The sequence below is a fragment of the Vanacampus margaritifer genome, chromosome 6 (genome assembly GCF_051991255.1).
Source record: "Vanacampus margaritifer isolate UIUO_Vmar chromosome 6, RoL_Vmar_1.0, whole genome shotgun sequence".
Classification (NCBI taxonomy): Eukaryota; Metazoa; Chordata; class Actinopteri; order Syngnathiformes; family Syngnathidae; genus Vanacampus; species Vanacampus margaritifer.
Genome location: NC_135437.1, coordinates 9,055,372 through 9,082,647, shown reverse-complemented (window position 1 = coordinate 9,082,647; position 27,276 = coordinate 9,055,372). Strand labels below are relative to the sequence as shown.

Here is a 27,276-nt window from a genome sequence, read left to right as displayed (position 1 = left end):
TGATCTGGCTTCAAGGCTCCATCTGCCGTTGAGGCCAAAAGAACGCTCTGAGAGGGCAAGAGAGATCGATGGGCGTCAAGGAGGTCCTAGAGATTGGTTGTGGTAGTGAAAGAATGTGTCTGATCATGGCAGATAAGATAATAAGGGTGATCAGATTTATGTTAGAATTCCTGTTGTGGCTTGGCTAATGGACGCAGCAGTGTTCAGTGGATTTATGTTCACTGCTTTCTTTCCACTTACATTCATAGAAAGTGAAAGGGGTGAGGACTGAGTGGTTGTAAAGACTGACCCCATACTTGAGCGACTGCTCTCTTTGAGTAGTTTAAAGTTTTGGACATTTCCACTTACAAATTAATGTTTTTTAATATGCTGTATCATACAGTATATAAGCTCAAGTATTTGTGTTGTGTCTGTCAAACAATAAAAATAACGCATACTGCATTCGTAAGGTAAGCAAATACAAATATGGATTGTTGCTACGTGAAAGAATAAAATGTAGAATAGAGATTTTTCACATTGGAACTAGGAACCTTTTAAGTGTTCTAGTTGTATATTAGTGTGATTGATGTATTGTAGAACTCGTAGACAAAGCAGACTGCAAGTGGTATCCACAAGAACACAAAGTGACTTCACAAGCAAAACACATGCAATAGAATCTGCCAGTTGCGTATTGGACTTTAAAGCCCTAGTGGGCAATTAAAAAAACAACAACAAAAAACGCAAACTACATTGTCTTATGAGACAGAAGGATGCCATGAGGAAATGGTATATGCACAAACATCAACTTCTACAAAAAATATTTACAGATTGAATGAAAAATGAATTAGTGCTGGCTGAAAGAATTCCTGAACTTTTGTCACACAGTTATATTTAATTTGGGGACAATATATGATTCCATACAGGTCATAAACAAGGGATGGAACACAGCACAGTTGTCATTAGGGATGCACTGTTAGGATGCTAATCCTGTACTTCTCTACAGCTCTCATTAAAAACAAAAAAACAAAAACATCGATCCAACTTCAAAGACTCCAAGCCGAGCCAACTGTGCTCCAGCAACGGGGATGTAATGCGGCACATTGTGTATAGAAAAGTAAGCGGTGGTTTAATGAAGTACCACTTCAGTTGTTGTGGTATCGTGTCATCCTACTTGTATATATCTACCTGACTGTACATTCTTCCTCATCTCTCTTTGTCTATTTGTTTATTGCCCCCAAGGTTCAGACTGAGACACCACATAACTGAAATGCCTTGTGCTACATGCTACTTTTAAGTGAAATGTGTCATAAAAAGATGCATTTAGAATTTAAAATAATAAATAAAATTACTCTAAGAAGTGTTTTATTTGAGCCAAACTTCCATAATATTTGTGTTTTGGGATTAAAAAACAAAACAAAACACAATTTCATCACAATTGCAATATGTAACTGCAAGTATCGATACTCAATAACAGTAAGTACTCAAAAAAGGGGTATCAGTTAGGGCTGGGCCATGTGGCCCAAAAATCATGACATTATAATTAGCATCCCTTCACAGTAACAATAAATATCACAATATAAAAATAAGGGTACAAATATCTTTTAATGAAAATGGATGGATGGATTAATTTAATAAATTAATTATTTGTGAATAGGTTAATGTACTCCTGTAGCTAAATTGATAAAATACATAGCGATAAAACATGAATTAGGTTAACATTTGTTTTGGTGATCTAATTCATCCATTACTCAGATCTCAAAAGTCAAAATTAATAATCAGCACTCAAAATAACAAATAATGTTGTTCGTAGATTGGACTGAATATTCAATGCACAGACAGTATTTCAGGTATCTCGTTTGTGTAATGTACTTTTTAATGTACTTTTTTTTTTAATTTTCTGCTTACACAATTGCTGCTGAAACCATGAACATATCTCTAATGTGGGACTAATAATGGTTCATATATTTTAAATATTTGTTATATTACTAATATACTTTTGACCTTTTTATTCTTATTGCCACCTCCTCCTAGCTGACTGCATTTTGATAGCTTAGCAATTAACATGGCTTCCAGGCTTTCTCCTTGTATTCTCCCTGCTTTCGAGATAATGCTACTTACAGAAATGTAGCGTCGCTGTCATGTCCATGGAGATGAGACGATAATTGAATTAAGCTGTGGGCACTGGATGCAAAGCGAACTTTTGTCATGTTTAGCCACATTAGCGATCCAGCCACACCTCGTTAAGTAGCGGACGCTTCCAAAATAGTGTGCAAGTTATCCCTAATACAAACAGCAAAGTGATGCGAGTGTACAATTAGGGTATTTCTGTCACACTAGCAGTACACACGGAAGAGGATACAAATACATAATCAACATCAATTACCGCGATTGGACAGTACAGTCCAAATTTCTACCTTTGGGCAAATTTATACTTTATATTGAAAATACCGTCTATACCGTGCACCCATAGTATTAGTGCAAACCCTAGTTGTCATAATGTACCATCAAGCATGTATCCATAGCATCAATGCTATTGAAGCATAAAGACAAAATGCCTCTACTTTCTAGGCCATGTCAAATAAATCTCTGACCCCGTTGAGTATGACTGAAGAAAAATATGATTCCTCTTGCCCCTTGGGAGAGAGATGTGGAAACAAGATGTGATAGATACAGTAAAAGGAAGTAAGATACATTGTCAAAGGGAGGGAGGGAGGGGGCCAAGGAAGTTACCATTGCACATTACAAGCATAAATCATGCTATGGGTCTTTGTGGTGTTTCACATTATGACATTTGGTTGGGAGGACTCTGTTTATTGTTATTTGTTTTGTTTTTTGTCTTTTTCAAGTAATGAGTCATAACTAAAGAGATCCTTGGTGGGGAAACAGAGGTAGATTAAAAGGGTCTGTCGGTGAGCAGTTAAATTGCTTTGAAAGCCAAACAGATGGCCTGCTGTAGTAGAAAGAGGCTCTGTGGTCTCCATCTACAGATGGGATGCATGAAGTTTACCTCCAGGGAATATGCTTCAAACTATCAATTAGCCATAGCATCATAAAGACATTTTGGTTTTGGAAAGTAATGTTCACATTATGACTGACTATACAGTAGTTTTTTTCCCCCTATATGAATTAAGTGTACTTTTCTTGTCCTTTCATATATAACTCAGATGTCTTCAGTGGAATTGGAGGCCTATGTGAGCAGTCAGTTTGATGGGCTTCGCAAATTGGTATCTCTGGAAGAAAAGAAGGCCCTGCACCTTTTAGATCTCAAAGAGGCATTCCTGACCGCATCTGCTGCAGAGAAGATTGCAGAGATCAATGTCCAAACTGAGCGCCTCGAGGAAGAAGTGGCCAGCATTACACACCAGTTATACTTGTTGGACCAGGGAAAACTTGGTCAAGTACTGGCAGCAGGGGCCCTCGCAGAAGCATCAGGACCAGGTCATACATCAACGGTAACCTTTCCTTTGTTCTTTCTCATTGCCTTCCTGTACTTCTTACACTGCTCAGCCAATTACAGCTGTCTCCTACTCCGAAAAGGCTCACAATCTGACACAAATGCTCATTTTGTACATCACTGAGTTGTGCATTATTGGTCAGCTGGCTCGGCCATGCCTCGAAACATTACGGCTGGTGTTGGCTGTGTGGTTATTATTTTTTTTTATATATAATCAGATGTAAATATGGAAAATGTTATGGTGTTCAAATTACAAAGCTCATGATCATATGTATGTCCCATTTTTGTAAATGTTTTAACACGTCAGGCATTTATTATTACATGTTACATGTTGGTGCACAAGTACGCAATAAATTATTTGTTTCAAATGTCCACAACTCCATTAATTAGGCTTTATTATGTGGCAATTATACAACATATTTAGTATCTATGGAAGCTCCCAAATGTGACGTGTTTGTGCACATCATAAGCATGAGATGCAAATTTTCTGCGCTTTTCCAAGTCGCTCAATAACACTGTAGTAAAAGATAGAAAATAGGGGTGTAACAAACAACAATTTGAAAAGGAATTGTTTTTAATTTCAAAGATGTGTGTGAGTGCATTGGTATATATATATATATACATATATACATATATGTATACATACATACATACATATATATATATATATGTATACATACATACATACATATATATATATATATATATATATATATATATATATATATATATATATATATATATATATATATATATATATATATATTGGTAACTAATGAATCGTTCTCAATATAGCTTGAATCAATCAAAAAACGGTCATAAGGTTTTTAATCTGTATAATTCAAATTGATGATGATAATATGTATAATCGGATGATTTTAGCACGCAGTTGTTGTGTGTATACTATTGGACATAATAATCTAGTGTTGAAGCATCGCTGCCCTTCTTGTTCCATTTTGTGGTTCCACTGGTATGAATCTTGCGGCGGTTGTGTTACCTGAAGCTAGCAACATTAGGCTATCCTTAATGCATGCCCCCTTTGAATTTTTGATTAGTGTTTTGCTCACCGCTGTGTGCTTGTCGCTATTTTTCTTGCGTCATCACAAAGCATTGTTTAGGTGATAAAAGTCTGCAGTATGGAGCAGATGTGTGTCAGCAACAAAAGACATTTGATAAAAAAAAAAAAAGCTAGGCATTTTCTTGCATTGTGTAACCAGGCTCTGTGCATCTGCATCACACAAGGCAAGGTAGACACCAGCACTTTATCTTTGTTGTTGCTTTGCTCTAAGAGAGCTTGCTGGCGATAGCGTGTGCAAGGGGATCAAAGAATTACAAAATGAGTAAAAGAAATGTGTAGCAAATTAATCTTTGAAATGACGTCCCACTTAATGAAATTTTTCTGAACAGAAAAAGACAAGTTTCATTGGATTGGTTTGCAAAAATCAACCAATGAATTACAAAAGTAACAGACATAAACAAAAATGAATGAGGTTTTCCTCATGTTATTATGGAAGAAAACTCTTTCAATTGAGCTGTACTGTAGTCCTACCCCCCCCCCCCCCATTCCCTAATTAAAGTTGAAGAGAAATAAATAGTTGTTTGTGTTTTATAAGAGTGCATTTTCCTTATATTTGTATTGTACTATGTTTATTTTTAACCACACAATGATTAAAAGAAAGAAAAAAGGTGGAACAGATTAATTGCTTCCCATTCATTTAATGGGAATCATTACATCAACTTATGAATGTTTCGAGCTAGACATTGGGGCACCGAACCAATTACTGGTAAATTCGTAACTCGAGGTTCCACTGTCTATGTGTTTAAATGTGTTTCCATTGTTTAACTCATTTGCTCCCAAAAACGTATGAATACGTTCTATTTGAAATGTTTTAAGTGTCACAAAGAGGTATTTATATGTTTTTTTGTTTTTTTATGCTAGAGCATACAGAAGGCTTTGATCAGCCTCTCAACTGCAAATAACGGTTGAAGAAATGGTAGTTATTACACAAACGGCCAGCAGTTGGCAGTATAGCAAAATATATCAACCAGGGCCATGTTGCAGAAAGCTCTTTCCCCCACTGTTTTAAACAGATTTGTGAATAATGATGAAACCTAGCTATATTCTAATGCTAATTGCAGCCAAACGGAAACCGATAGAAGCATGCTTTTTTTCCTGATGAAAGAAGAGACTTTAATCTCTCTTTTGGTAGATTCTATGTTTTTATAGCAATAGAACACAATATTCTGTTGACCTTGCGAAGTCAGTCAAACAGCCGGCAGTGAAAGGGATTTCTTCTGTGAAAATGGCTGGGAGTGAATGAGTTAAGTGTGTTTAAAGACTTAAAAAAATTAAGTGCTGGAAATGTTAGAAAAACATGACTAGACCCACCATATTTATCCATCCATCCATTATCTGAACCGTTTATCGTCACAAGGGTCGTAGGCATGCTGGAGTCTATCCCAGCTGTCTTTGGGCAGTAGGCGGGGTACACCCTGAACTGTTTGCTAATCGCAAGGCTCACACAAACAAACAACCAGTTATCCCTTATTACATTTTAAATTCTTCGGTGAGTTTCACTGAAAGTGTTTATATACTGTACAACATGTGCCTCTGTGTGACACTGCTGACTTCAAGTTAATCCAGTCTTTTAGACACAACTCTAATGCAGTTCAAATGTGATCCTTGCGCAAATGTGGTCCTCTGGATCCAAAGAGATTTCTTCTGCAAGGAAGATTTAAAGTGATTTGTATTCCTTAGTCCTTTGACTTTACTCATGACAATCTAACTGTAGTCATTCGATTCCAAGGCTGACTTGTCTAAAAATTGGGCAGCAATTCTGCCTACAAAGTGAAAAAAAACACAAATTTTTATCCGAGGGCAAATTGGCATCTCTTTGATTATACTTAACATGAAGCAAACATTGCCAATGGCTTCGTTGTAATTAAATAATGCCTTAAATCTTCAGCCAGAAACTGGGGCTGTAAAGACAAGCTTGTCAATAAGCAATTACTTGCTATTGGCTGGTCAGAATAAACACTCCACCTTAACATTTAATATGGTTCTAATGAAAGAAATTAACCATTGTATACTCTTACCGATACAGTACCTGTTCTCGCTCTCTCTATGCTGGTCAGCAGTTTATGACAGATGACTTCTGCCTGAAATAATGTATTCACAGTTTGAGATCAGTACTTGTGTATTGAGCTTCAGTGTTACAGAACCCTGAGGCATATCTGCATTCTTCCATCATTTTTAAACTCAGTGACAGTTAACACGTTCCCTCACCTCTCATTTAAAAACTGAAGAGGAAGCATTTACTGCTCCGTGGCTGCAAATTAAAACATCACATTGCTATATTCGTGGTAGATTACCATCAGCCACAGTATCTTTAGTGTACTCTTGATGCTGCAGAGGGTTAGGTTGGCATCAGTAATGGTTGTATCTCTGCTGCGAATTGCTTTTCGAGCTGAGAAATGATGGGCTGAGTTCATTAATTGATTGCTGGTGGTTATCCTGTCTCTGTTTGAGGTAGAGGAAGGCAGGGTTCCGGTTCCCACAAACTCCTTAAAAGGCAAAGAATCCATGGATATAAAAACAAGTCCTTAATTTGCATTAAAATGTTTTAATCTTTTGAAAGTCTTACAAAAATGTAAACATAGGATAAGTTAGATTTTATGAATATCAAATTCCAAGAAAAATTACGATTCTTAAAAAAATATTTGCTGAATAACTTGTGGTAATATCGCACAATCATGATAGCAAAACCAACAAAACGGTGAGGGTTTAGTTGGGACTTTTTGAGAACAGATGCATGTTATTTATATAAAGAACAGCGTGAGAAATTAGGAACATTTTCACGTTGGTCTCACATTAAATTGACCTGTCGCAAAAGCCCCGCCCCTCTCAGTTCGAGGCATCTGGTTCCGACATCATTCTGGACACTTACAATGTAAATGAACGTACCAGAGCATGTCAGTGAGTGTTTTGGGAGCAATAAAAGTGCGATATTTTCCAGATCAAGGCAAAAGAGTATACAGTTTGCAGTGGAAGGATATATTCATAATATTAAAATATGCAGAAAAGCGGACCTCACAACTATTGAGGCTAAAGCATAGAGGTCTCAAGATAAGTCTGAGGCAAACATAAACTTTAATCTCTCGCTCTCTCGCTCAGCGTGGAAATGTAATCCCGCAAAATAATTCCCATTTTTAATAAATGTACCTGTAAACTGATTACATGCTTTTCCCCCCTCTACAGAAGGGTTGTGTACTCTGAGGTAACACAAGATGTTATTCGTGAACGATAAAAACAAATTAAGCTCAAAGTGCCTGATACGATACTATGTTCACATTGTATAAATCGATGAAACATTCCCAGAGCTCCCAGTATGAAGCCCAGCATCAAATTAGCCAGCTAAAATTAATAGCAATCAATCAAGATAAATCTAGCGAGTTATCTATGATGCAAAGATTCGTAAAAATACACGGACTGAAGCAGGTTTACGTCCATCGATCGGGCTAAGTAAAAATGGCCTTACGGGATTCCTCATGTACGATTCAACAATCTATGCTGGAATGCTGTGTTGAGTAATATCAGTCACTCTGGCTGGGTGCGGCGTAAAAATTAGCTGGAGGCAGCCGCCTCTGAATTTTGAACACAGGAAAAACCCTGATCACATATCCAAAAAATACGGGGAATAATTCTATACCACAGCAATCATAAATCATGATCAAATATTTGTACCGGTTTTGTTCTTTTACAAATACAGTTTTTCTGTTCAAAAACAAAACATAACAAAAAAGTGAAAACCTTTGGAGATTTCATTCATAAATGTGGAAATAATATGCCTTAACACCCAAGCAACTGCATGCTTACATTACCTGTAGGAATGAAAGAGAATATAGTGCTTTACTTTTTCGCTGCTCAAGAGAATAAGTTGAGCTCAATTGATGGCTATGAAAGCTTAGAGCAACTGCAGAATCAAGCGGAATAAATACCGCCCCCAGTTACACTCCAATTAAAATTCTAACTCTTGCATCAAAAAAAGGTTGCATATTAAGCAACTAGAAAAACAGCAGTGTCTTTGCAATTGTGCTGTACAATTACAGTATATTTATTATTTTTGGGATGTTTGCATTTCACTAGTGGACTTTTGAGTCCCAAGCAAGCCCCCACCCTGTTCAAATATTTAAAACAAAATTTGCAAAACACATTAAATTTTCAGCTTGATGATGTAGACAGCAAGTTGCTGCACACTGGCCGACACTGATCAGTCCTCTTAAGGGTTGTGCTTCCAACTACCCAATGCCTGCAAGAGACTGTGTCACTATATTAATTTTGGCTGTAGTCAAGGTCCAGCTCTGCAGTACATTTCATTGGAGCCAGTATAAGAGGCAATCTTGTGCTCCTTAAATCACTGTGGAAAGACTGCCAATATTTTTAGGCTTTGTCTCAGTATATTAATTTTACAGATTTTAAGTCCCAATTTAATTAAACTGAAATTAAAATAAATCTTTTATTAACTTTTCACAATAGATAGATAATGTTCGGGTTGGCTGGCTTATAAGCAAGAAAACTAAATGACTGAAGTATCTTGTGGAAAGTATAGCAGTAGATCCATATAATGTACTGTATATTCAGAGCTGCACTATTTACTTCTTCCAACTTATTTATAGATGAGTATCCGTTATCTAAATATTCCTAAGCGAAAACAATGAGTCACCTAAAATGTTTAGCATATTATGGAAAACAAACAAAGTAAGTCACCTAATATAGAAAATGTCTCTCAGGCAATCAGTAAAGTGGAACCTTCGAATGCTAATGTCCTAAACCAGGGTTTCCCAAATAAAATGTAAAAGGTCCATATCCCCCTTTTTTTTTTCTTTTTTTTTTTTACTTTTTGGGTCTGGGTGTACTGTACAGTGATAATCTGGAGTTACTGGAAGGCACTAAATCATTTATTTTCAGTATAACTGATTATTTCTTGTTTAGTTTACTCAATAAAATAAAATAATCAACTTTCACTAAAGGTGAATCAAGTGTCTTGGGAGTTCAAATGTTCACATACATTTCAAAAATCAAACAGTGTCATTTCCCGCACAATCACACCAAAAGCGCACTCTGTCCCAGCTGCAGTTCACTTTCTGATCTCAGCTGACATCACCATCTCAAACTCTTTCAATGTTTCCCGTCCCTCTTTCTTATTCTCTTTCTTAGTCTCTCTCTCCCTCTCTCCCTTTTTCTCCCTCTCTCTCTCAACCAGTCTATTCTTGAGCTCTCTCTCTCTTACTCATCGTGGTGTGCTTTTATAAATTTTCGCCTTTTATAAATTTAGGCTACCATAGGAAAATTAACTGCCAAAATGGCTGCTAAAAATAAATACACACACAAAACAAACAGAGCATTCCCTTTGATAGCAAAATGAGAGTGAAAATGAATGGGTCAGATTTAGAGCCACACCAGCTGTGGCCCTAGTTAATGTGAATTATGTTGTTTACCTTGTACTTTATTACCCGCAGCACCTGCACAATGACTTTTAGTATTTTATTCTTACTCTATTTTTTTTTCTCTCTTTACAGCTTGACTTTGAGGCCAGTCCAAGGTAAGGATGACAGTTTGATCCATGCTCACCTTCTTCACTTTGTTTAGTAGTAATGTGATAAGGAACCGGCAAACAACTTGTTTTTTGGACTATAAGTTACCCCAGAGTACAAATCATACCCAATCAAAACTGTATCATGAAGAAGAAAGGGAAAAAACACATCAGTCACTCTGGAGTATAAATCAAATTTTGGGGGGAAATTTTTCTTTTAAAAACCGAGACCAAGAACCATTCTTTGTTAAAGTTAGAAGTAGCAGTTGTGACTATCTTGTCATCCCTCCCTAAAATGTTATTTTCTACAGAAATAGTACAGTGGTATTGTTTCTAGTCGTGTATTAAATTATTGTTATAAGCATGTCACCAAAATTACCAATAATATTGGTCCTTTTGTTGACATGCTTAGTACAACGATTGATCGCAGTCAGTCCTATATATAACAAAATGGCCTACTGCAGGACAACAACATCAGTCTTGTTGTAAAATTAAGCCAAAAAACACTGGAGTCACCAAATACTGTATACATTTTATTTGCTGATGCCCGCTATGGCGGCCAAGTCCGTGTTGATTTCAAAGTGGTCCTTCTGCGTGCCTGAGAAAATTGTTTTGCGGGCCGGAAGTTGGGAGTTTGACATGCTTGCTCTACAACAGCATGCAAACTAATATACAACATCCACATATTTTTCTTGTCAGTCGTATGCTATGTTCAATACCAAAACACACTCACCTATGTTCCTCAAGTACTCCCTATCTTTCAAAGCCAACCTTTCAGATGTGAGTCATGGTTTCCCAGCAAGGCAATTAGTGGCTCTCATCTACATGTGCCCGATTAAATCAATTGAAATGACAATCTCCGACTCTGTATGAGAGAGATAATGACAATCTTGATCTATTTAAAGGTGTGTGTGTGTGTGTGTGTATGCACACTATTTCTGCAACCCTAGTTCATGTTTTGTCGTCAGTACAGTCTTGTTTTTCACTCTGCACTATCCCATAGTTGCAAATCGGTGATGACTGGTTTGTGGTTGACATCTTTTTTTTTTTAAGCTTCTGTTGGTTTTGGTTTGTGATCATTTCTAATGAAATGACGCTTTTTTACCTTGATCTGTGCTAGACCATCCCAAACAGTTTTCATTCCCAGACTCACACTTATTGATCTGGCACATTGTGTCAAAGAAGAAGGGCTACTTGAGCCTCCTGGTTGTCTGCCTGTGCTCTTTCCTCAAAGTGCACCTTCCACCCACAGAGCAAGATACAAGTCTGCAACAGTCCTCCTAAACAATCTCAGTACATCTTTCCTCTGAAAAAATAATTAACATTACTTTTCCAACATTGATATGTTGACATGGTCTGTGTTGTGATTACATGACATGGTGCGCATATCAGTCTGAAATACTTTCACCATTTCCCCCTTTTTTGACATATTTTTTCTTCTCGCTTCATCAACCACATTTGCCAAATACACTTTTCAATTTCATTGTTTGAGGTGATATGAAAATACAAAATGCCAACACAGCTCAGGTAAGCATATATTTTTTAAATGCGCTGCTGAATACATTTGCTGTGCGCTGAGAAGGGTGAGGGTGAGAGGGTGCACACGCCCAGCTTAGAGGGAACATTGGCTTTAGATTTAAAAAAATATGGTGAGCTATAGTGAGCCCTAACTGAGAATGGAGGAGGGTTGGCTGTTTGTTAAGCAAACGTGTGCATTATGTATCTCACACACACGCTAGGTGCATGCGTGATATACAGGGTGTCCATAAAGTCTCTTTACCATTTAAAAAATTTATTAAAAATGCAATTGATTAGATATTTTATTCAGATTTGTTCTATTGTATTCAGTGTTTAAAAAAAACACAGTGTTTATCATTACTGACCTTAAGAAAAGGATTACTGATGCCATTGCCACAATTGATGAGGCTATGCTACAGCGAACATGGCAAGAAATCGAATACCGTCTTGATGTGCTTCGTGCAACTAATGGCGCCCATGTAGAAATGTATTAAAAGAGGTAAAAAAAAAAAACCTAATAAACGCTGAATACAATAGAACAAATCTAAATAAAATATCTAATCAATTGCATTTTTAATAAATTTTTGAAATGGTAAAGAGACTCTATGGACACCCTGTACATCTTGCTCGCACGGAAATCATAAAGCACGTGTAAATTGCATGTGTGAGATTCGAAAAGCATGGGTGTGTCGCTAAATTGCACTTGCCAAATATGTAATGCTCGCAACTTGCATATCGCTGGTGTTGGGCCGAAACCTCAGAAGACACAATTTGGTATATTTCATATTTTCTAAAGAATAAATAAATACAAATGTATACTATTGGTCAGTCCATGTGTGGGTGTTATTTTTACAGATTGTTGAGCAAAATGAAAAATAAAATGTCTTGTTCTATTTGATGATGCAATGTTCATGGTTGAAGAAGCATGCTTTTTTTGGAGTCTCCTGATAAGTGACTATTTTGGAGGTACAAAGTTTTGGCCCGGCGCCAGTGATATCTTGCAAGCCCAAGTTACACAATAAGTCATGCATGCATGTTATAACTCACTGTCATGTTGTCTTGTGGGTTTTGTATTTATTTTCGTAAAGCAATATGTCATTGATGGTTCATCCAGTATTATGAGCTCCAGTTGGGAGCAGATGGCAGCAAGGCTGGACCGAAGGGCGAGTTGCAGCTGCCCTTGACCAAGGTTAACTGCTACATCTTAAACACTCACTGATATAATTGCTCTCAGGGCCCCCATATTGCACTAAAATGCAGTTTGGCAGAATCTTATATAACTAGTAGAAAATAACTTTGTAGGGAATTATCACAAGGGGAATGTTTGAGAAGAACTATACAGGAGTGAGCATTTGACTAAATGATCAAGCTATGTAAAATTGAATGAAAATCTCTCAAAATGTTATGAACTCCTTTTTAGTGCCATACTGAGCAGATTGCTACAGTTCAGATAGGTTGCCGTATCTGAGAGCTCTGTGAATGTAGCTCAATTTGCTGTAGGGTTATTTTTTTTTAATCATTCTTTAGGCCAGAAAGGTACAGTTGTGCTTGAAAGTTTACATACCCTAGGGGGTATGTCAATTTAAGAGTGCACTCTATGGTGAGAAAAAGGCTCAATGCTCATAAAATCCAAAATACTGTGGCAATTGTTTTGATATTTTCAGAGGTTGAAGTTGACATGTGAATTCTGGTGGCAATTCATAGCATTTTTTGTGTCATTAAGAGATGTTTAGCTTTTGTATATTTACAGTTGTGCTCATAAGTTTACATACGCCAAGGGTATGTAAACTTTCAAGCACAACATGTGTGAAAGTAATCAACAGCACCTTTGCTGGTTGCAGGCAAGTAGTGCAGGAAATTTTGTATCAAATGCTTCAAGTCACTAACCTCACAAGCCAGATTGATAATTGTGATTCACTCAAGAGAGTTCTTCACATTATCAATCTGGAACTTCACCCGGCAGATCCGTTCGGGAAAGTAGGGACTTGCTGTACAATACTTCAAGCTGATTGGACGATGCGGCATCTTGTGCATGTTTGTTTTGACCAATCACAGCAATGGATGAAAATATCGTCTTCCGTCTCGTCTTAGGGAGAAAAAAAAAGCATGTGCATCTTTACCTGATAAAAGTGCACGAAGCGCCTCTCGCTGTTCAACATTTAACAAGGAAACGGTGAGTAATTCTGCGAGAACAGAATTAATTGTCGCGTCAATTCGTCTGTTAGGTTTGTTTTCCCCGTCGTTGGCGCTTTCTAGTTTCGTCACAGCTGCATGTCCCATCCTAATCAACGCCTGATTGGTCCGACCTAAAAAAAAGGCGGTATGAGCGGAAGCAGTGTATGTATTCTCGTAGTATTTGTGAACAAATACAGTGAGAATTCAGCTTGCTGGCAAGGTTATTAAGTCAATATTAATTAACAACACATTTGGCTGGATTCTTCACAATCCATAAATTTATTTTCATGATCCCTTGGTTCAACAATACAATTAAATGTATCTAATAAGGGTGAGGAGAAACTGTAAAATGAGAACAGAGGTATAATTCCAGAGGGGATTTTGCAAAAAGAAATCAAGAGAAAATTGATTATACAGCAGAAACAGAATTCTGCTATCTGAGCCCAGTATCACTACGATAGACAAAGAATTCCCCTCAGACTATAATCCTTACCCCCACACATCTTTCCACCATGCAGTTCCACATCAATACAATCCCTGCCAAGCTCTTCTGAATTTAAATCTCGCTTTTCTGTCTCAGCTCATCCACCAGACTGTGTTGCCTTAATGAGATGCATTTAAATTAAATTTTCATCTCTCTGCTTTTACACCCACATCTCTCTTGCCCTTCCTGACCCTCCTTTTTGTTTTACATATGTTCTATATTGATGTAAATTAACTACATTTGTTTGAACACTATGAAGCTCTCGGACAGATTGATCCTTAAAATGATTTATGTTGGATTCTATTCTAATTGTAGAATTTACGACATACAAGAGAATCAATTGACATAATGTAGAATTTGACTTTTGACAGATACATGCCAAAATGATAAACAGAATGTGAATGTGAAACAGTAGTTAGTTGCAGACCTTAAACTAAATGTTCACAATTGTCCACAATATTTTAGGAACGAAGGTTTTCTGATGGAGCCTTTCTAAATTCTGCCTATTCCTGACTAAATTAGTTTACTTTCTGCTTGGCTCTCAATGAAGGCAGACAAAGTTTTTGCTCTGCTCGCCTCCTATCCTTATTTTCTCTGCTTGCTGACTTGGTCTTGTGTTGTCTTGTCAAAATTATCATCCCAGCCTTCTGCTGCCTTTTCTTCTGAAAATCAAAATCATGGAATTGGTCAGCTTGTTTTGCAACACAATTGAAAAATTTGTTTTTGATGAGAAAAGCCGGTTCGACATTTTTTCTCTCAAAATTTGATTCAATATTTTTGAAAATATTTTTAAACATTCTGTTTTTTTTCTCCACTAAGAACCCCCCCATCCATCCATTCTCTTAACCGCTTAGTCCTCACAAAGGTCACAGGCACTGAGAACCACTCCCCATCAATTTTCATGGAATAACTTGTTGTTTTGAGGAATTTTTGGGTTTATTGTTTAGTTTTTTTTCTAACCCCCAATGCATTTCAACGGGCGCCAATTATACGCAAAAAATGTTTGGGGCTTTAATGCTCTATTCTCTCTTGGTCATTGAGCAGATGCCAAGGCTACACCATCCACTTTGTTGAACTGAGTAACGTTTTGTGGCTTCCCTTTTTTATACTGTAAATGCACATGGAAACCAAGGAAATACCCCTGACATGGAGACACTGAAGGATATCTCATCAGTCTATCTGTCTGAGTAGTTTACCCTTCACATGGTCAAACAGATGAGCTAAGCAAGCAGGGGTCTGTCAGGGGATCATGGTTGTAGAACAAAGCATAGAACTCTTAAATAAAGGTAGGGAAGGTACTGCATTTCCTCATGAAAAATTTACATGACTTGGCATCTTGTTCTGCATATATGTAATATGTTTTGTGTAAATTTACATAGCTGTGCTATGGGAAGTAAGCAATGCAGTTGTCAAGCAAAGACTGCAAATAATGTCATCACCGCAACCGCTTTGTCACATGCAACGTTGTCAGATGTCGTTGATGACTATAACAGAAAATAAAGTAATAGGCTAGGAGTGGAAACATTTATTTAACATGAAAAAAATTGAACACATTTCTTAAGAGAAAACAATATTTTGTTATCTTTGTACAGTATATGTTTAATATGCATGGTTTTGGAGTGGGGTAGGCATCCAAAGCGTCCACATTAAGCTTGTTATTACGAGGGAAATAGGGAGGAAGAAAGGAAGACAAATTACGCTAATGAAGACCACCTTTGTATTTAGGGTTAGCTCAGACCCCGGTTACACATGCGAATAGTACACACACTTTTTTTTTTATGATGCGTTATGTAAACCGCAAGAAAACTTCTGATTTATTTATTTATTTTTAATTTCCAGTGACAAGATTAGGATCTTATATAGAATGTTAAAACCATTGTTGATTTGGGACAGGGTAGTAAAACACTTACTTACTTATTTACTTACTACTTAGATGCAGCTGTGTAGGCTAGCTCCCCCAACACAGCAATCGGGATGACTTCGACAACTCACACTCACTCTTGGTAAATGTTGTTTAAAGTGTATAAGTCCTCAGCTGAATGACGCTCACCACTTTCCACTCCATTCACTCTGAGTCGCTTTTAAACTGGCGGAATTAGGGGAAACCTGTCATTTGATCGAATGGCTGCCTAACCTATTTCCCAGCAATCAACTTGTTTGTCACTTGTCAACATAACATAAAGTTAACGCTAGCTCCTGTGGCCCAAATGGTGATGATGATGTGATGATCACATGGTTTGCACACAATATCACAGCTATATAACCGTTGGAGTGGAGGCAAGGTGGACCATTGTTGGACTCCCCAAGCCCAGTTATGGCAAAAGCATCCCTGTGTCGGCATTGGGGTTAATCTTGAGGGCCGGACGCTTTGCTCTTAATATATTTAGTATTGGAGTAATCCAAAAGTAATTAAAAGTAATGATGCTACTCTATATTGTATTACTTTACATATATATTAATGTTATGGTACTTGAATCATGTTACTAACTACATCAGGTAACTAGTTACTGTAACGGAATACATTTTCAAACTAAACCTCCCACCGTTAGTTAACTCTACTTCAAAAAATGTTCTTTAAATTTCCTGAAAACATTTTTGACAATCAGAAATAACAGCCTACATTTTAATTATCATGTGCTGTGATGCTGCTTCATATTTCTTCTTTCTTTATTTACGTCATGAAGTAACTAGTAGTTGTACAACATTTTTTATGCTGGGGATGATTGGCTCACTGTGTATAGCTTTGAGAGTGCTTCTCATATTGACCTGCTCTCTGGACAGATAGAAAGCTGTGATCCCAGCGAGCAAAGATAAGGGGTTAAGTGTCTGCAATGCATCCAACGTTGCAGCTCAGCAGAATCGGGTTACGACTGTGTTTGGGTTGATGCAAGTCTGTGGCGCCAATGAATAATGGATTGTTAATCCATGTGTGCAAAATACATCTCCCCCTGCATATCCTTCCTTGCCTTTCCTCCTTGCTGTTTGAGATGCACATGTGAATTTGTGTTTGTCCTCACACTTGTAGTTGAGGGGCACCTATGTGCGTTTTTGAAACATTCTGTCCAAACGAATTCAAAGCAATCAATTATCCTTCACATTTGCAATGCCAAAGTGCAATGACAATTGGCTGTTTTAAAATCCCAGAAAGGGTTCTTCTGGCTTACACTTGTGTAAAGTACAAGTAAAACTTTTTGCGCTGTTGAACCTCATTGAACGAATGGTGTCGTGGTTAGCGCGCTCGCCCTGTAAGCAGCAGGTCTCCGGTGTGCGACCCACTTTTTTCCCCTTCTTTTCTTTCTTCCTTCAATCTTCTCTCCTCCACTACAATTTCTTGCAGCACGGAGCCGTTTTGTTTCAAATGTTTATTGAAGAATTGAACATCCATCCAAATTCCACATGTAAAGAAGACGCAGTTGTATTACAACGGCTGGCCGGTCTTGCGTGGCCACACAGCGCTCCTTGGCAGCAGTCAGCTCGGACGAGAGGGGCAACCACACGGGGAGAGGCGGGGTTTTACTGAACCGGGCGTTTCACTTTCAAATTAGAAAAATAGTCAGCCAAATAAATTTAATAAAAAATTACATTGCCATGGTGTCAAGGATAAGGTTTAATCATTACATGCCAATAGTTAACTGTGGAAGGGCTTAAAATTCCGTGATGTAATCCCTTCAACACTAGTTGCACTAGCAAACTATAATGCAAAATGAAATTATCTGATTATTCAATGGAATGATTGATTGCATAATTGTTTCTAAAAATATTCAATAGTGACAATCACAAAGATCTGATACCTGCTTGGTACCCTTACGTGCAATATACACATGTGAAATGTAAATAATGTAATAAAATATGCATGCACCCCGGTGCGGAATTTCATCCAAACATGTTTTTTCTTAAGTGCTTTCATCTTGACTGTATATTTTCATGTAAAATGTGTTTATGATCACAGTTAATAAAAAAAAAAGTATTTGGACATTGCTACCTAGATGAATACAAGGTGGCAGTTTTGCGCTTTTCACATTGCATTTAGCAGGGCACAACAGCCAACATCCATACAGAAGTTAAACAAGACTATAAGGGGCACTGTCGATTTTTGAGAAAATTAAAGGATTTTTTGTGTGCCTTATTGTCCAATAATTATGCTATGAATCCAACAAAAACACTACAATGTGTACAGTATTTTCTATATTTTTTTGTTTGTGTGTTTAAACACATTTGCAATGTGTTTAAGAAGTTTATATGTGTTAAATGCATGTGGGAGAGGTAAGACTATTTATTGCGTCTGGAACGTATTGCCCTTGATGATAAAGGATTGTCTATACAAAATACTAATGAAATATGTTTTATTCTTACAATGAAAGTGGTTATCCTGATTGGTCTTGTGTTTCTTTCTGTGGGAGGGAAGAACAGTGAATTCATATTATTTCTCCATTGGCCCAGATCCAGGAGTAGTAATTGTCAATCAACTATACTTAATTTTGACATCTACAGTAACAAACTCAATAACAGCGCTCTTAATTTTGCAAATTAGTACACTGGCATTTGGTTATATGATGTTGATTGTCAGCCATTAAAATCTGAATCACAACTTTAATCACAATATGAGATCTGTGATCAGAGACCTGTGTAGCTTTTCATGGCATTCCCATACTTCATAATTATAATAATTCCTTGAATGCCTAATTGGGGCTGATTCTACAACAGCTAGATTGGAATAATCAACAAAAGTTAATATTTTGATGAAAAGCTCTATCAGCAAGTGTAAAAAAAAAAAAATAGAATGAGAGAAGAGAAAAGAACAATATCACTCTGTAGCATACTCTCGTTCCCAATGGAGGCTCTTTCTTCCCAAAAAAAAAGCCACATCTGTTTAGCCTTTTTACATGCCTTCACACAACATTTTTATGTTCTAAAATAATAATAATAATAATAATAAAATCTGTCTTTCTGATTTAAAAAGTCGACACACCAATATTCAAATACCATGTTTTATGGCATAAAAAATAAAGCCAAGATTAATCATTTCAAAAGTTTTTTTCCCAGCATTAATGCGACCTATAAGATAACTTCTGCAACTCAGTTGAAAAAAAAAAGTCATTTTATAGCTGGGATATAGCTTCGTTCAGAATTAAGAAGTCTTATTCAAACTCACGTCAAGTGGGAATCCACCATTGAAAGTACCTCTGATTAACCCCAAATAAAGGTAAGCTGTTGTGCTTAAGTACAAGAAAATCCATCTGCCAGAGGGCAATTTTGTGAACACTTGAAACAACACTGTGCACATGCCCAAAATACAGGTAAACGATTACTTATACGTGTCAACATCGGACAGGGGCAACACAAATAACCAACAATAAACAAATATAACAATATTAAATCTTATATTGTGTGCTGTTCAGTTATTTTGGACTGACTCTGACTGACTAAATGCAAATAACCCTCAAGCATTACTGCACTGTCTACCATTGTTGTTTTTTGTCCTTAGTTATTATTTTGTTGTCATGACCCATTTCTCAATTGGGCCACATGGTGCAAAAAAATATTACTTGTGTCATTTGAACCATGTAACCAGTCAAACAGGAATGTTTGTCAAGATGTGAATATCTCAACAAAAAACCCAGCAGATATTTCTGATGATTGAATTCATTTTAACAAGTATTGAATACCCTTGATTTTGGTGCCCTGCCTCTTGCACAAAGTCTTCTTGGACAGACTCCAGCTTACTTGACCCAGAAAAATGTAAGCGTTAGAAAGTTATGTTGATGATGCCGATTTGTAATTTATAGAGCGTTAGAACATCCTGCAACAACCTTAATGGAATTAACTATACAGATAGTGAATTTCTCTGCAACTGTGTTCTCTTTTACACAACACACATGCACATTGCATTGCATTGGTATAGAATTACAGGTCTGATCTCAGTTTGTTGAAGATGTGGAAAGATAGTGGCAGACTGAATCAAGGTGCAATGAATCAGTGCCTTATCAAGCCCCTGGCCCTAGGTTGGATATGTCAAGACAGAAATAGCAGACGACACACACACACACACACACACACACACAGTTGGCAGACATCTCCCTTCCCAGAGCTCTTTCATTTGGACACAGCAACATCACAGCAAATGTTTGTTGACTCAGTGGGATGGGCCATCTCCCTCGCTCAGTCCAGTGTCCCTCTGCTCAGTTGTCATCTAAGTGAAGCGGGGGAAGCGTTTGTGAAGGTTTTCATGTTTAATTCAGAAGCCCTGACACCATGTACATATATAGTATTAGCTGAAGGGAATGTGGAGGTGGTTTGGATTTAATTACCTATGGATTTGAATTTGTAAAATGTGTATAGCGTACACTGTGCAAAATCACCTTACTTTTGGTCAGTCCCACAACTGGTGCTGCATAAGTGTTGACTGCAACAGCTGTTCTGCAGGCATTATTCAATAAAGATTAGGATGTGCAAAAACGGGAACAAATTTGATTCCAGAATAAATAAGTTATGGAAGCTGATCTACTACCAGGGCTTTTGATATTGTTACCGCTTACAATTATGGCTTGTGCCATATTTTGACAGAAAGTATATTTTTTTCCCCTTAAACACCGCCTCATGATGCTGGCCACCTCTGCAAAAATCTCAAATTTGAAATTAATTTTGAAATTAATTTGGTTCAGTTTCTGACAAAAATGGAATTAAAAGGACTTACACGAAGCAAAAGCTAGGCGGCCTGTTAACATCTGGGCTTTTTGGGGGTTAATCAAAGGCAATTTTAATGATGACATATTTCTGCTGACTCCCATTTAAAATGAGTTTCAAGTATTGTCAGGTGCCCTTAGTCATGCAGTATTTAAGAGGGGAAGAAGCAGTGATTTGTAGTTTATTACTAGTCTAATTAAACTCAACTCAACCTGCTTCTTCAGTTACAAATAGTATGTGTATTTTGTAAATGCTAATAGAAACATGCCATGCATTAAATTGAAGCTTGGACATTTCTGAAGCTAAATGTGGAAGTATGCCTTTCGTCTCTCGAGTTGAAGGTTGACAATCAAGGCAGGGGCCAAACTCAAAATTCGCAAAATTCCACCATCTGCTTTGTCCAGCTCTTAATCCATACTTAATTAGTTAGCCTAGCTGGCACAGGTCGACATGTGGGCCGGTACCAATATTCTTTTCAGTAGCAAGGCATTCTCAAAGCAAGATAGCAGGACCTAAACTGTCTTACCTGGGTAGGGGTAGAGCTTTTGGTAACCTTATTTCTGGACACCGAGGCCCTGTTTAGACGTAGCCAGGGGTTTTGCAAACGGGAGATATTTTTCTCCATTTTGCCCTGTCATCCACACGTCCTTGGGGATTTTTTTTCATTAAAAACCAAAGTTTCCAAAAACTCCGGCCAAAATGGAGATTAGCAGATTTCTCCGGATCTGCGTTTGCGTGTTACCGTTGTAAACTGAGTTTTACATCATCGCACTACACGCGTCACTCACACACATAGCTCAAATAGTTAAAAAAAGACAAGTGAAGTTTTTTATTTTTTTTAATTATCCTCTTTGTTTTCCTCTATGCTCCATTTATGATGTATTCACTCTGATTGACTGTTAACATGTTGTTTTTTAATTTTAAAAAATTGTCTTTTGTGCGCTGACAGTCTGTGCTTGTAATGTATGGTGGAAGTGACGTCAAGTGTCGGGCAGTATTTGGCTAACTACTCCCACCTACAGTTTTAGCCACAGATATTTGTTATATCTTTCATTTGGTTGTTATAGGAAAAAACTATGCATAGCATCTAGCAAGTTTTTTACTTTACTTTTAACAACACTGGCAGAAAGGATGAATGTGTATGCCAGTAATTCAATTATCAATAAGTTTTAAGTTGTTAAAATCTGGAGCTTGTATGTCGTTTAGCTTGTCTCTCGAGTGTCCTCACTGATGGTTTGGATGACAGGGTTTGGACGAAGGCTTGTTTTTTTTTTTCACATAACAGAAGGCTTTGCCTAATAGGCAGTCTGTTATTGAGGTCTGTTTCATGGCGGGTTTTTTTCTTTTTGGTCCTCCTCGCCATATCTGTTTCTGATGTCCCTCCACTACTGAGAAGAGTTCAGAAAGAGGAGGAGTCGGTATCATTTCTCAACAGGGTGTAAACAGCATTTTAATGTCAAAGCTTCTCCAGTGCAATCCTGTTTCTGTGGCTACATGTCGGGGAACCTGGTCAGCTTGCTGATTAAGATGGTGTCGGCGGTTTTCTGTTTGAGAAGGGGCTGTGAGAAAGAGGCAACGGGGGGCAGGGATGCCAGCCTGCCAAGTGTGTAGACACTGCTGTGACCAGTCGGCCCTCATAATGGTTGTTTGGCCCTGTGACAAAGGCAGTTCAGTAGTCACGGCAGCCTAAAAAGGTCTCCCAAAGTAACCATGAAAAGATGGTGCCCTGTGGTGGGATAATAAAAAGGTTGAGATGAAAGTTGGGGTGAATATTGGAAAAGTCACAGGCGATTGGAAAGTGACCATATACATAAGATACAATCTGTCCAAGTGATAGCACATATAAGAAGTCAAAAGTAAAATGAAAAGTGTGGAGACCATGTACTGTTGGTGCTCATTATTTATTACTTCTAAGCTGAAGCTGTGCACTTTCAGAAGAACAGATAAAGCTTTATCTCCCCGATGTATTTTCTCTGACTTCTCTCTCATTTGGGCATCAAATTCAAACTTCAAGCAGTGTTAGATTATAGAGACTGCACTATAGAATTTTCAATTTCAGTCCCATTGCTTGCTTCAGATACATAGCGTATTGGAAAGACAGATTTTGTTCCACTTGCAAAAAACATTGATTACTTGACCGGGAGTTGTATAATGAAGTACAATGAATGCAACTTGTGCCTCAGGGTTCTGCGATGAGTAGCTGCTAGGGGCTTGGCAACAATCTTGCTTACCCCTCTGGGCAGTAATTTCAGGCTAACAAGAACAGAACCCTATTAAAATTAATTTGGTGAGAACCATAACTGTACTCTAAATGTTCTTCGCCACATAAAGTGTTACAATATAAAACTTAAATTATAAAATTGCCAGTCATTGCTAATGATTGTATAAGTGCATTTTTTAAAAATATATTATACCTTGTTTACAGTCTGTAAAACTACACTGAAACTTCAGGTTATAAATGTAATTTGTCCTGTGACTGTGTTTGCAACCCGCAATATTTGTAAATTGAGGTAATATTTCTCATTGAAATGAATACAAATGCAATTAATCTGTTCCAAATTATGTTTATGGTATTGTCATAAGTGTTTGGTTAAAATTAAAATTGTGGGATGGGCAACTTAAATGATTGAGGGGATCTCCATTTTTCATCAGTGATCCTTCACATAGGACCAACACACTTCATAACGTACCGGTCCCCAAATTCGTGTAACCCTCCAAAATTTACTGATAACCGCTGATAATTCTCCAATATATATTTTCCACGAAAATGGACAATTTGCAAAGAGAAAAAAAAGGAAAAACAAAAAAGAAATTAGGGAATAAAAATCAATGAAGAAGTGAGTTATCAGATGCCAATCCGCGTTTATGCGGGGTCCACTGTAGTAGAGGAAGCATGTTTACAATGACCCCCACTCTCCCTTTTTCACCAATTATTATTATTAATCTAGGGGACACTCAGAGAGTGGTTTGGCCGCCAGTTGCCTATCCCTACTGTAGAACGTAAGAAATTATGAAAACACACTTTTCAGTGAAGAGATAACACTGTGCGATACGTAGCAAAACACTGTGCAATGTCTTGGCCTTTTTGCATACAGTAATTTTTACTTTCGCCACCGTTGTAGTTTACCCATAAACATAGCTGGAATATATGTTTCAATTTAAAGTTTGAAGTTTAGTTTAGGAAAAAGTACATGATTCCAATGAAATAAAATGTTGTGCCTTGGCAGGCCCCGCAACTCCTGTTGATAGTTGACTAATAAAAGAAAACACTTGACGTTCTTTCAACTCCGATTTTGACAGCTAACAAATAAATAAATAAAAACACAGCACAGACGCAACATAAAAGCATAAAAATAAACATACATGTGCATAACTACAGTCCATATCAAATTGAAGTGTTAGGGCCGCTATGTAAAATCCTAACTGCCTGGAGATAGAAACTATGCCTGAGGCAAGAGGTCCGAGCCGAGCCCTATTGCTTTGCAGGCGCCTTCCTGATGCTAAGTACCTAAAAAGATTGTTTACAAGATGGCTAGTATCCGCTAAGATACTAAGAGCTTTTTCTCCTGCAGTGGGTGTTGTACACTAAATATCCTGAATCTTGGAGAGTGGTGAACTACAGATTTTTTTTTCCTGTTGACCACTACACAAGAGAGGTGCTTATCTTGTGCTGTGATATTTCCAAACCAAAGTAGTATGGACCCAGGCAAGATGCTTTTGTTGAAGTTGATTAGGGTTGTAGAGTTCATGTCATATTTCTTAAGACATCTATATCTCTTTTTTTTTCATAGTATACTGAGCCATAAGAGACCAAGAGAGGGAGTCTGTGATCTAAATGCCCAAGAATTGGAAATTGATAGAATTTTATCTGGCTTGTTGTTGATGAGCACAGGTAACTAAACACATTTTATTTTCCTGAAGTGTATTTTTAACTCTTTAATTTTATCATCATTCAAAGACAAGTTGATGTTTAGACACCATATGGATAATTTCCTCCCTGCATCTCCCTCTGCATCCTTGTTATTGTTTGTGATGAGTAGGGGTGGACAGATCAATCCAAATCTCGATAGTATTAAAAGCAATTAGAATGTAACATTTTAAAGAATGTGCATTTTATAATTAACCTACAGCCATCATTTAGGCATAAAAAGCAGGATTAAAGAGGATTTGGCATTCAATAATCTTCAGAAATCTTTATAAAGTGGCAAATTTGCAAGAAAAAAACTCATAAACTTGCAAGTTTATAAAGTGGCAAATTTGCGACTTTATAAAGTGGCAGATTTGCGAGAAAATACACGTAGCGTAGCTATAGCCTAATCTGGCGAACATGGAAAATCCTTGTTAGGTGCGCTTTGTTGAATTTTGCTTGTTTTCTAGTTATTTTTTATTTTATTTTGTTGTTGTATGTTTATTACTGTTTTTGTTTTTGTTTTGTTTTTTCATACTCAAATAAACTTAAACATGTACATTGTAATGACATTTCCAAAGTTCTTACCTTAAAAATTGTGTGTCAATGAAAGGAAGCCTACCAATTGAATCTGGTACCTACGGATTTTTTTTTTTTAAATATGCAGCTTCAATTATGTAAGAAGCATCTGTTCAGTGTGGAATTTGCTGAGGTTACTTAGCAAAAATATCAAGTGTTCAATATGTACAGTATATCATGACCCAGATTGTTCTGAGAGTACTTGGATAATCTCTATTGTGCCCTGTGGGACGCACAAATTGTTGAAGCACCAAATGAGCCAATGTAAAATGAGGTCAAATAGCGTTATCATAATGTCTGCATTAATTCGTCTCTATGATTAACAGTAGGCATTCGTGTTTAAAAGGATTGGGAATTCATTCATTTTGTGCTAACATAATTATCCGACCCCTCACACCTGCTGGAGTACAGAAACCTGTGTGATCCCTGATCATCAGCTCAGTCTTTAATTGTGCATCGCTGACCTTTCCGCCCAGCTGCTCACACCGTATGCAGGTATCCTCAGGATAATACAAGCGTCACTAACAGAGTTGACTGCACACGATCCTTTGAAGGGGTCATTTGCGCTGCCTTTCCTCACCACGCAATGCCAAGTATGAGCATTTGGTGGATGATGAGATTTATTTATTCTCAGTCGTTGCACTGAGTAAGCTTCAGAACACACAAAGGGTTATATCAAACAGCCGCTAGCGCTTTGTCCCTGCCATGATGCATTGCCTTTTTGTTTTGCCCTGTCTCTTCACTTCCGCCATGAGCTGATTAAGTCTCTATAACAGCCTGGAAACACCACAGGGTGTTGTATTGTTTTTCAGGGGAAGAATGTCCCAGTGAGTAGAGCAGTGAGTCTGAAAGCAGCAGACTGTCATTGTTTATCACTCAGCCAGCTAAAAAATATAGATGTATAGAATGTAGACTCGCTTTTTGGCTGCCACGTCTTTTTTTGTGTGTGATTTGCAGGTATTAAAAAATCATGTGTATTTATTTGAATGGTATCTGTGTTGTATCCACAAATTAATGTAACTCCGAGAAAATATGTCTTTTGTCAGCACTTCTTCTCATATTTATGTTACAAATTCTCCGCCAGGCCAATATCTGGATCTAAGTATCTTGGTTTAGTAAAAATAATTTTCAGCTTCGGTCCTTTGTTAAAATGAACTGAATTATTGATTCTTCTCACCACAGTGTACATTTGTATACTGTAGTATACTGTATCCTGCAGTTCATCCCAGAAAAGACCATTTTCTTTTGGAAGAGTAGTTTTAATTGGCATTAGAGGATATTCCAATTGTTTTCAAAGATTTTCAAATTAATCCTAAACCCATGTGGTTTTATCAGCTATAAATGAATGATGGAATCTGGGGAATAAATTGAAGAAATAGTTGAGGATTTATGTTCAAATCAAAGTATTTCTATGGAATTAAGAACTATTCAGATGGACGTTTGTGATCTCTAAAGGATCTAAACATTTCTTGATGGCGTTTTTATCGAGATCAGTAACCATTTGCCTCAACATGCTTTAGATTGTGTGTTAGTCAAGAACAGAATTAATTGAATGGAAGAGCAAAAAGTGTAATGCTCTGTCGGGATAGAAATATGAATGTACCAAGAGCAATCCTCTGTGGTGCAACTCAATTAAGGTTTATCGTCACTTCAACTGATTAGAAAACTAAGAGTTCATCTGAGGTATGGAATCTACTCAAATAAGTGTTCTTAAAATTACGTACAGTACTGTACAATATCTCAGTATTTTTTTGCCACTTTAGATCTGCTAAGGGGCTATATAACTAATTCAGAAATACTTCTATTATGATTATTACACTGACTGAAGTTACTTACTTTACCTTAAATAGGGAGGCGGGCTCTCCTGCAGTGTGATGCCAGGGCGGATGCATGTGATCCCAGG

At 37.3% G+C, this 27,276-nt stretch overlaps 1 protein-coding gene across 1 annotated transcript in view; it reads left to right on the top strand.

The window, feature by feature from the left end:
* trim44 (tripartite motif containing 44) overlaps nt 1–27,276 on the top strand; it is a 47,711-nt gene that overhangs the window by 11,678 nt on the left and 8,757 nt on the right. The window contains exons 4-5 of the mRNA XM_077569432.1: nt 3,144–3,431; nt 10,013–10,035. Of these exons, the coding sequence (XP_077425558.1) occupies nt 3,144–3,431; nt 10,013–10,035 (311 nt within the window). The remainder of the gene's footprint in view (nt 1–3,143; nt 3,432–10,012; nt 10,036–27,276) is intronic.